The sequence below is a fragment of the Euphorbia lathyris genome, chromosome 7 (assembly GCF_963576675.1).
Source record: "Euphorbia lathyris chromosome 7, ddEupLath1.1, whole genome shotgun sequence".
Taxonomy (NCBI): domain Eukaryota; kingdom Viridiplantae; phylum Streptophyta; class Magnoliopsida; order Malpighiales; family Euphorbiaceae; genus Euphorbia; species Euphorbia lathyris.
Genome location: NC_088916.1, coordinates 13,929,351 through 13,940,984, shown reverse-complemented (window position 1 = coordinate 13,940,984; position 11,634 = coordinate 13,929,351). Strand labels below are relative to the sequence as shown.

At 30.6% G+C, this 11,634-nt stretch overlaps 1 protein-coding gene across 1 annotated transcript; it reads left to right on the top strand.

Moving 5' to 3' along the window:
* The first annotated feature begins 5,278 nt into the window (after positions 1-5,278).
* On the top strand, positions 5,279-7,276 carry LOC136200446 (probable indole-3-pyruvate monooxygenase YUCCA10). The gene is made up of 4 exons (XM_065990822.1): positions 5,279-5,941; positions 6,036-6,269; positions 6,366-6,488; positions 6,568-7,276. Exons 1-4 carry the CDS (start codon positions 5,330-5,332, stop codon positions 6,754-6,756), a joined length of 1,158 nt encoding a protein of 385 aa, XP_065846894.1. The 5' UTR covers positions 5,279-5,329; the 3' UTR covers positions 6,757-7,276.
* The last annotated feature ends 4,358 nt before the right edge of the window (positions 7,277-11,634 follow it).

The window sequence follows — 11,634 nt, the reverse complement described above, 5'->3', positions numbered from 1 at the left end:
TTTAAATACTAAAAGGTAAATGAGGAAAAATTTAGGTACTATGATTGTAATTTAGCCAAAGATTCCCTCTTATTTTACGTGTAACTTCCTACTCAATTTCTGTTTGGATTTTTGTGCATGTAACTGATTTGCAGAAACACCAAAAAGACAACGAAGACTTTCACATGCAGAGAAAGAGGAAATCCTGGGTTAACTGAAAACTTTAAATGGCAAAAATTATTTTGAGGTCTCTATCTTTTATTTTTTAGTATATTTAGCCTTTTATTTTTTTATTTAAACATATTAAGCTACTGATCTTTTATTTTCTGAATATAAACTCGATTAACAGAGTGTTATTTATTTCAATTGCGTTAGAAATTTTTAATTTTAACAGTTCGAAACAGTTTTTAATATGTGACGTGACTATAGAAAAACTCTAAAAACCTTATTTCGAGATGTAAAAAATATAATTTCAAACATAGATAAAATTAGTAACACTTTTGTTTAACTGTATTAGATATTCAAAACTAACCAATTTGAAAATGAAAATTAAAAAATATATATTTAACTGGTCGAAGTACAACATTTGGATAATTAACTCACTATTATTTTTCTCTCTAAACTTGCTTAATAATTTATTGGAATTTATTGATAGTTTATCTGATTTCTTAATTCGAGGCTCGTCAGACATCCTTTAGGTGGATCCTAACTTAAGCTACTTGAGGTCCTTATACTGAAGCCAACTTAATTGATAATCTATTGACATTTAAACTTGCTTAGTGTATACACATTAACTTGTCTAAAATCATATTTTATTCTATCACATGAATTTTGAAAGACAATTGTATTTAATATAGTAAATTGTAATAATTTGTTATTTACTTTAAAGATGAAGGACACTTTTGTCAAATTTTTTAACGTTATTGTAGAACGTTTATATAATCTTTGTTATATAAAATTACTCAATGTTTTTTTTGCGAAGAACTTGATGTTATTTTCATAATAAAAATTTCAATTTATTTATTCATTATTCATTTTTATTTATTATAGAACTACCAAAAAACAAAATAAAATGAAATTGAGGTGCGGTTTCTATCATATAAATAAAACAGGAGAATCAATTAAGGTTGACTTGAATGGTTAAAGGCTTCCAGCCACTTAAGCTAGATTTTGAGTTCCTAGGATGTTGATTTTATACATTTTTTCAAAATCATAATAATAGTATAGATTTATAATAGGTGGTATAATGAGTATAAACATGTAAATAGACCTATTTTGTATTTTATCCGTATTATTATCTCTCAAAAATATATACACTATTTTTACTTATAAAATTGATTTTTTAAAAGACTTTATAAAATTGATTTAAAATATATCTTGAACAACAACATTGTACCTGGAATGATTTCAAACTTGTCATTTTTCTTATTATTGTTCATAATAACAATAAATTTTTTTATTTGAAATACTATATTTAATTCTCACAATCTTTGCCATAGAATAAAAAAAAATGTTGTTTGTAACTAGGTTAGTAACAAGATAAATATTTTGGGCATAATTAATGTTTGAAAGGTCCGATGCAATAATTAAATAACGAATCAAATAGTAGTAACATGTCTATTTAAATTTTCTGTTACACATAGATAGAATTAGTCTTCTTTTTGGCAATATTATGGATAAAATTGCACTATTTTATACGTTAAGGGTAAATTTGCACATCTAAAAAAATGATATGATTAAATTTGCACTATTTTTTTATAACATATTATTTATTAAGTCTTTTAGTCTGATAAACTGAGTCATTTGGTTGAACTAAATAACATTTGATCCAACTAAAAATCCAATTTAATTTCTGATCTGATTATAACAACATTATCAATAAGATATACTCCAAATTTAAGTGTACTTAAATGAATTGTTTTAGGTGTGTTTTCTTAAGTATCTTTATTCTACAAAATTAAAACTACTTTGCGACCATTTCGGTCGCTAATATTAGAATATGACCATTATGATCGTATCTAAGTGTGTAAAAAGTAAAGTTTAGGTACCATAATTATAATTTATCTATATTTTTAATGATTAACCGATTTGTATCAGAGGATATATACTCTATTTGTCGTGTCAATTTAAGTTGATATATTTTTCTTTAAAAAAAATAGTTTAAATACTAAAAGGTAAATGAGGGAAAATTAAGTTGCCATGATTGTAATTTAATCAAAGATTTCCTATTATTTGTACGGGGTAACTTCCTACTCAATTTCTTTTTGGATTTTTGTGTATGTAACTGATTTGAAAAAAAAACAAAAAGACAACAAAGACCTTCACATGCAGAGAAAGAGGAAATCCTTGGTTAGCTGCCAATTTTAAATGGTAAAAATTATTTTAAGGCCTCTATCTTTTATTTTTTTTAGTACATTTAGCTCTTATTTTTTATTTAGACATATTAAGCTATTGATTTTTTATTTTCTGAATATAAAATTTGATTAACAAAGTGTTATTCATTTCAACTGTGTTATAAATTTTTAATTTTAACATTTTGGAATAGTTTTTAATATGTGATATGACTATAAAAAAACTCTAAAACCCTTATTTCGACCTCTAAAACTCCAAATTTAAATGTACTTAATTGAATTGTTTTAGGTGTCTTTTTTTTAAGTATCTTTATTCTACGAAATTAAAACTCCTTCGCGACCATTTCAGTCGCTAACATTAGAACATGACCAATATGACCGTATTTTTTTAAGTATCTTTATTCTACGAAATTAGAACTCCTTCGCGACCATTTCAGTCGCTAACATTAGAACATGACCAATATGGCCGTATTTTTTTAAGTATCTTTATTTTACGTGTAACTTCCTGATCAATTTCTTTTTGGATTTTTGTGCATGTAACTGATTTGCAAAAAAAAACCAAAAAGACAACTAAAGCTTTTACATGCAGACAAACAGGAAATCCGGGTTAGCTGAAAATTTAAAATGGCAAAAATTATTTTGAGGCCTTTACCTTTTATTCTTTTAGTACATTTAGCCCTTGATTTTTTAATTAGATATATTAAGCTACTAATCTTTTATTTTCTCAATATAAAACTCGATTGACAGAGTGTTATTCATTTCAACTGTGTTAGAAAATTTTAATTTTAACAGTTCGAAACAGTTTTTAATATGTGATGTGGCTATAGGAAAACTCTAAAAACCTTATTTTGAGCTGTAAAAAATACATTTCAAACATAGATAAAATTAGTAACACTTTTATTTAACTGTATTAGATATTCACAACTAACCAATTTGATAATTAAAGTCTTAATGTGATAAAAAAAAAGTAAAAGAATCAAGGGTTAGTATACTTAAAAATGAAAGATCGAGAGTTTAGTGATGTTTTTTTACCATTTTAAAACAAGGAAAAGAAAAATCTAAAACTAGAAAATTAAAATTAAAAAATATATATTTAACCGATCGAAGTAGAACCTTTATTTTTCTCTCTAAACTTGCTTAATAATTTATTGGAATTTTTTTGATAGTTTATCTGATTTTTCAATTCGATACTCGTCAGACCCCTTTTAGGTAGATCCTGACTCGAATTTGAGATCTAACTTAAGCGACTTGATGTCCTTAACTACTCAAGCCAACCTAATTGGTAATCTATTGACATTTAAATTTGCTCAGTATATATACATGAACTTGTCTAAAATCATATTTTATTCTATCTGTGAATTTTGAAAGACAATTGTATTTAATATAGTAGATTGTTTGATCGAAAAAAATATAGTAAATTGTAATAATTTGTTATTTACTTTAAAGACTAGGGACACTTTTGTCATTTAATGTTATTGTAGATAGTTAATATAATCTTTATTATAAAATTACTCAATGTTGTTTTTTTTGCGAAGAACTCGATGTTGTTTTCATAATAAACATTTCAATTTGTTTATTCATTATTATTATTTTTATTAAAGAACTACTAAAAAAATAAAATAAAATGAAATCGGGGTGTGGTTTCTACCATATGAATAAGACAGAATAACCAATTAAAATTGATTTGAATGGTTAAAAGTTTCCAGCCACTTAAATTAGATCTTAAGTTCTTGAAATGTTGATTTTATACACTTTTTCCAAATCATAATAATAGTATAGATTTATAATAGGTCGTGTAATGAGTATAAATATGTAAATAATCCAATTTTATAATTTACCCGTATTATTATCTCTCAAAAATATATACACTATTTTTACTTATAAAATTGAGTTTTTTTAAAGACTTATAAAATTGATTTAAAATATATCTTGAAACTACAGTTTTGTATCTGTAATGTTTTCAAACTTATCATTTTTCTTATTATTGTTCATAATAACAATACAATTTTTTATTTGAGATACTATATTTAATTCTCATAAGCTTATTATTTAATTCTCATAAGCTTTTTGAAATTCTTGTAGGGATGAGTACCAAATTTGACTATCACATTTTCGGATAAGTGTAGATTTGGCCCTAACATATAAAATTTTATAAATTTATCCCTAATATTTTCAATCAAGATCAATTTTACTCGTATGTTAGCAAAAATTTCAAAATGCTGATTTGATTGTTATTTAACTATTACATCAGACATTCCAAACATCAATTGTATATAAAACATATTTAATGTATTAGTTACAAAAAAAATGTTTAAATACTACAACTAAGCCGACACATATAAGTTAATCATAATTTTTTTCCAAAGTATATAAAATGTTTAATGTGTTAATATAGTTACAATTAACCAACAAAAAATGTACGTAAATCGACAACCTTATTTGGAAGTTCGGATATTACCATCAGATAACGGTCGAACCTATCCGTTCAAATTTTCTATTAAATAAGTGTAAAATTGATATTGCTTGAATTTTGCCGCAGCAACAACAACAACAACAAAGCCTTAGTCTCGAAATGATTCCGGGCCGGCTAACATGAACCATCATATAAAACGGTGAAATCAAATCATGTCAGCGACACAAATTCTCCCCCTACACTCTGTCCTATTTACTACCATATTTTCCTCAATGTCCAATAAACTCATATCACTCTCGATCACCATCTTCCAAGTTTGCTTAGGTCTTCCCCTACCTCTCACCACTACATCACTTTGCCACTCTTAAGTCCTCCAAACCAACTTAGTCGGTTTTCCCTCATTTTATTCTCAATAGATGTAACTCGTAGGTAGTCATTTTGAGAAGGTTATGAGTGTAATTTCACAATTCATATTCTCTCCCTCAGCTATAAATAAGGCTAATAAGAAGTGTAATCTCCCCCACCTTCTCTCCTACACCTTAACCCTTTACTGCAGAAAAAAAACCTATTCCTTCAAAGTTCAGAAATGGCAACAACCACTGTGATCATTGTTGGTGCTGGACCTGCTGGTCTTGCTACTTCTGCTTGCCTAAACAATCTTTCCATTAAAAACATCATCCTAGAAAAAGAGAACTGTTCTGCTTCTCTTTGGAGATATCATTCATATGACTGTGTTCATCTCCATTTGGCAAAGAAATTTTGCCAACTTCCCTATGCACCCCATGATTCTGAAACACCAACTTTCATGCCCAAATCTAAATTCATTGAATACATAGACAATTACACTGCCAAAAACCACATAAACCCTATGTACAACCGTTGTGTGGAATCAACATCTTTTGATGGGTGTTCTGGGAAGTGGAAAGTTGAGGCTAGTAATCTAGCTTCTAATGAAACTGAAGTATATTACTCTAAATTTATAGTAATAGCTTCTGGTCAAAATAATGTGGGTTTCATCCCTAGGGTTCCTGGGTTGGAGAGTTTTTCTGGAAAGGTAATTCACTCCAACGAATATAAAAGTGGAAATGAGTTCCAGGGCAAACAAGTCTTGGTTGTTGGCTGTGGAAACTCTGGGATGGAGATCAGTTTTGATCTCTCAAATCATGGAGCAAATCCATCAATTGTTATTAGGAGCCCTGTAAGTTATTTTGTTTACAGAAAAAAATATATTATCTTTTTACTGGACATGTACTAATGCTTGAATATTTTATTTTTTCCCCCCAAATACTCAGTTTCATGTTATGACAAGGGAGATGGCATATCTAGGAATGGAGCTGCTGAACTACATTCCTATGAAATACGTGGATGCTCTTATAACATTGTGGGCAAGATTCAAGTATGGAGATCTGTCTTCTTATGGAATTCAAAGACCATCTTTAGGCCCTTTCTCTAATAAGGTCATAACAGGAAGAACTCCTGTTATTGATGTTGGAACAGTTCAGAAGATCCGTTCTAAGGAAATCAAGGTAAAACTGAAAAGAAAAGGCTACAATAATTTATTAATAGAACTCAATTTTCTACTGCTTATAACAATAGTAATTATAAGTTTTTTTGGGGGTTAGGTTGTTCCTGAGATGGTGAGCATAAAAGAGAACATGGTTGAGTTCTCTGATGGTACCACACAACATTTTGATGTAATGGTGTTCGCTACAGGCTACAAGAGTGTGGCTAATACTTGGCTTAAGGTAGGTTCTAACATTTTGGAACTTAAATTGTTATATAAAAAAAATGTGATTTTGATGTTTGTTAATATGTGATATGCAGGATTACCATTACATTATGAATGAGAAGAGCATGCCTAAAAATCCATCTCCTAAGCATTGGAAGGGTGAAAATAGAAGCTACTGCGTTGGCTTTTCTTGGAACGGTTTGAATGGCATATCAAGAGATGCAACGGCAGTAGCTAGAGATATATATGCTGTTTTATGGGGAGAAGATCATCATAATCCTTAGTTTTTTCTTTTTCTTTCTTTTGTAAGTGAATGAGTTTAAATGTTTAAATGTTGGGATGGGAAATATCAATTTAGCCTCCATATATAAAATAGGACTCGATAACGGAACGAGACACGTCATTGATATTACTCCGTTAAGTTCTGTCGATTGTACGTGGAGGGAGAAATCAAAACTTAACCGAGTAATAAGAATGACTTATCCAATCTTTTCTTGAGGCCTAAATTTATACATTTTTTAAACGTTAAGCTTATATTGGTGCTATTTTGTACGTGGAACCTAAATTGATACTTCCCAAAAACCATAGACCTATTTTACTACCTTATCCCTTAAATTTTTGGTCATTCCCAATTATACATATTTTTTCGTTTAAAACAAATTCTTTTGATAAATATTAATTTGTAGAGGCAGTTTTAGCCGCGTTAGGTTATTCTAACACGAATGTTTGAGAAAAAAAAAAAGAAAAATTGCCATTGTTTCTCCAATAAAATTTATTAAAGTTTGCTTCCTTCTTACTAGATGATGGATATTGTTATTAATTAATTTATCATAGATAATAATTATGCTTTGAAATTCAATAAATAGCAACGACTTGTCTCTAGTAAAAAATTCTCATAGCGAATTTCAATCTCTATTACCTCTGTATGAACAAATTATTATTTTCAATCGTTACAACATTATCCTGATTTATTTCAAAAAAATATAAATTCTCTTACTTAGAATAGATTCCAATGAGTATATCAAAGCCCTGATTAGTAAGGGTCTAACAAAAAATTCTAACTAGTAGCTTACTTCTACTTACTAAGATGCATAGAGTTTAATGTACAACTGGTGATCAAACTTGTGTAAATGTTTCACTATAGTCATAAAAGATCAATTTATACCATATAGGTCACAACTATTTTATTTGGTTCATTTAAAGTCACAAATTCTACATTATTACTAATAAGTACCCATAACAAGATATCCACTTAGTTTAGTTTGATAAGTTTAATTTAAAAGAACATGTTTTGCTTAAAGAATATGTTTGAGGGATTTTTTTAGTAATTAAAAGAACATGTTTTCTTCCGAATTATACATGATTTTTTCATTTAACACAAAGTCTTTTCATAAATATTAAGTTTAGAGGTAGATTTAGTTAGTGTTGGGGGCTAATTAAGGTTTGTCAAAATAAGTTGACTTGTCATAAGGGTTATCCCTTACATCTATTTATTAAACGGGTTGACACAACATGACTCGTATATCAAACATGTTGACGTGAGTTCATTAGCTTAACATGTTTAACCAAATGAATAAAAAATAACATCGTCGGACATCCATAGCTATTTGTGATGAGTGGCATCGCTAGTCTCGAGCCAATATTACTACATCGTTACCTTGTCCTCTAATGTCTTGATTTATTTTACTTGTTCCCGGTACATTTTCTTCCTATGTTTTAACGACTGCATTTTATTTTTATCTCTCACAAACTTTTATTATTTCTGTTTTTTGGGGACATGTATACTGAAATTTAATAATTTCTATTTTCATTTTCCATTTTGTTTACATCTTTTTTTTATGTTATTTTTACGCTTTTCTTTTGGGCATTATATAGTGTCATTGGCATAGTTAGTGTGCTAGGATATAAAGCATTCATTTGAGATGAAGTGTCAAGGTAATGCTCGAGTGAAGAGAGCTCAGCTCAATCGTCTACGCCGGGACTTTAAGGTTCTGGCAATGAAGCAGGGTGAATCGATCAATGATTACTTTGGCCGAGTAATGACGGTTGCAAATGACATGAGGAATTATAGGGAAGATGTGAGTGATGTCAAGATCGTGGAGAAGATTTTGAGAACTCTTACTGATAAATGGAACTACATTGTTTGTTCCATTGAGGAAGCCAAGGATGTAGATCAGCTCTCTATGGATGCCTTGCAAAGTTCTCTGCTCGTTCATGAGCAAAAGTTCAAAGGAGATGGAGGAGAAGAACATGCTTTGAAGGTGACTCATGAAGAGGGCTATGCTGGAAGAGGAAGAGCTGCTTTCATAGGAGGCCGGGGACAAGGTAGAGGCAGGGGTCGCCTAAATTGGAGCAAAGATACGGTTGAGTGTTATAAGTGTCATAAGCTTGGACACTTTCAGTATGAGTGCCAAGCAAATTATGCAGATTTGGATGAATCAGAAGAGATGGTGATAATGGCGTATATCAATACGCTTGGAGGTGATCGGGACAACGTATAGTCTATTGACTCTGGATGCAGCAATCTGTTGGGGTTTAGTGTCCTATAGTCAATTGTTCTAGGATATAAACCAGCTGTAAATGAATTGTTCTTTATATCATTTGTTTTAATAAGATATGGTTTCAAACTATATGAAGGCAATTACTTTTAAGAACTAAATAAGTCTAAATAAAAGGAAATCCCTAAGTTTATTTAAAGTGATTATAAAGTGTTCATACAAATGAAGTGAGACAAAACATTATAATAAACTAATAAACTTGAAACCACCCCAAGTCAACTAATATGTTTTGAATAGGGATTGACATAATACTGTAGAGACTTGCATGTAACAATGTTTTCTGTCGAGACAGAGAGTTGATCTCACAAGCTTCAGATATGCAGATATTTGGACAGTTACGTGGATCCAGTGAAGGAGTTCATTAGGATTGGGGACCCGACTTGAGATAACAGAATGGATGGATTTATCCTATGTCACATGTTCATCTCATTGGTATTAATAGGTATAAGTAATCCTCAGACTCAAAGAAATGTTAATTAGTGATTCTGGATTATGAAATGTGATGATTTGACTCTGTTCAAACACGATCCATAAGAGAGATGACTCTGGGGTGTGTGCGGGCAGGCGTTGGGTATTGTAGACGAAGCCTACCTCGACAGGCTTTCACCCGCGGGAGGTCCGCCATGACTACTACGGTGCTGTTTGGACTCGAGGTCCACTAGAGAAAACGACTAGCTCGGCAGGGCCGGTGTCGGAGAAAGAGTCGCCACCCGGATTTTAGGTCCGAGAATGTTACTGAGATTCCTTGCGGGAAGCAAGTGGGTTCGGGAAGTTAGGTACGCTTGGGGAAGGTTAATATCTCCTCGAAAGGAAATATTAAGCACCCCCAAAATCGTCCGGTGAACCCACTAGCCTCCTACTTAGCATTTCTAAATACAATCAGGCCATTAATAACTCTTTTAAGCTTTTTAAATTCGTTTTGAATGTGATTTGTTTGGAAAAAATCATTTTTGTTTCATGTCATATTGCACAATTGTATACAAAAAAAATAAACAAAATATTACAACCCTAAAAGCAATGAAATATGTACAAAATTAAATACAATTACATCCGGGCATTCCCGGGTCTTCAATCCGCACCAAAATAATGTTTCTCCATACTCATATCAACCAAAATAAAAGATTAGAAGCAAATAACATAGTTGTACAATTAGTTATGGTGTAAAAATGGACAAAGGACTAAATTGAATAAACTTAAAAAGTTTATTTAAGGGCCTAATTGAAAGAAAGTGGAAAACTTTAAATTAAAGACCAAAGTGAATAAAATATAAAGTTATGAAATAGGGACTAGAATGAATAAAAGTAAAATTTCTAAATTAGGGACTAGAGTGAATAAAACGAAAAGTTCTAAATTAGGGATTACAACGAATAAAACAAGAAGTTCTGAATTAGGGACTAAAACGAATAAATAAAAAATTATTAGGTTAGGAATCAAAGAAATAGAAAAGAAAGTTTTATTATAACTATTGGTGTCTGAACGATCGTGAGATAAAACTTATCTCGAGTTGATTCGTTTATCCCAAATCATTGTTATGAACAAAAAGAATTAATTAGATCAATAATATTAACTTGTAATATTATTGATATTAGATTCAAAAATAAAAATATAAGAAGAGTATATTGATTGGAATAAATAAAAAAAGCTCAAAACAAATGATTTAACTGGTAAATCATTGTTTTACGGTTAAATTAAATCGATTTTAGGGATCAAATATATACAGAAAATATATTTGACAACCTATTGACAATAAAAATCAACAAAGAAAAATCAAATAAGAAAATGGATGAACAATCAATATTTTACAGTACCAAATATTAAATAGTAGACAGAATTTGTCCCTCAGAAACAATTACCTAGGTTGTGGGATGATTGGAAAAATCACAAATAATATAGAACAAGGAATTAATATTCAAACGGCTGGGTTTTACTCGGATGGTAGAGACAGAGTCGCGGCTATTTTTAGTGTAATTTTCGTCTCCCCCTCCTGGCTGCCTAAAGAGCTGCTATTTATAGAGAAATATTAGGGTTTCGGGTCAATTTAAAATTAATTAAATGAAGCACGGGTTAAAAGGGAATTTTGGGCTTTAGGTTTGTGAAAAAAAAACCTAAAAAGGAGCAAGGGGGCACACATGGGCCTGCTGCTGGGCGAGCTGGGCCTGCTGTTGGGCCCGGCGTGCGGCCCAGCGGCCAGCAGCAAGAGCGCAACCGCACGATTACCGACGGAAATTTCGTCGGTAATCTGCCCAAACATTTCTTTTATGTAAACAATGATCTTATCAATCTCCGATTTTGACGATTCTTGTGCCATTGGACTCGTTTCGACGAGACGGACATTTTTGCGTCTAATAACCTAAGGCTAAAACTGACCCGAACTAAGGTTATTTCCTATTTTATCCCGAATTTCACCTAAAAACTTCAACTAGTCACAGATTCTTCGTTCGACCTCCGAATTGAGTCCGAAAAAGTGCGTTATGAAATTCTTGGGGGATACGACTCACTAAGATATCGTAAAAGTTCTATTTCTTACTCTAAAAATTTTGGTTTTGAATGAAAAAGGATTGACTTTGACTTTCTAACGAGGGATTTTTTTCGTGATCCATTTTC

Bases quoted from the DNA above. Each gene is read 5' to 3' on its own strand.
- LOC136200446 (XM_065990822.1), top strand. From the start codon at position 5,330: ATGGCAACAACCACTGTGATCATTGTTGGTGCTGGACCTGCTGGTCTT. The intron at 5,942-6,035 runs GTAAGTTATTTT...CCAAATACTCAG, and splicing joins CAATTGTTATTAGGAGCCCT to TTTCATGTTATGACAAGGGA. The intron at 6,489-6,567 runs GTAGGTTCTAAC...TGTGATATGCAG, and splicing joins TGGCTAATACTTGGCTTAAG to GATTACCATTACATTATGAA.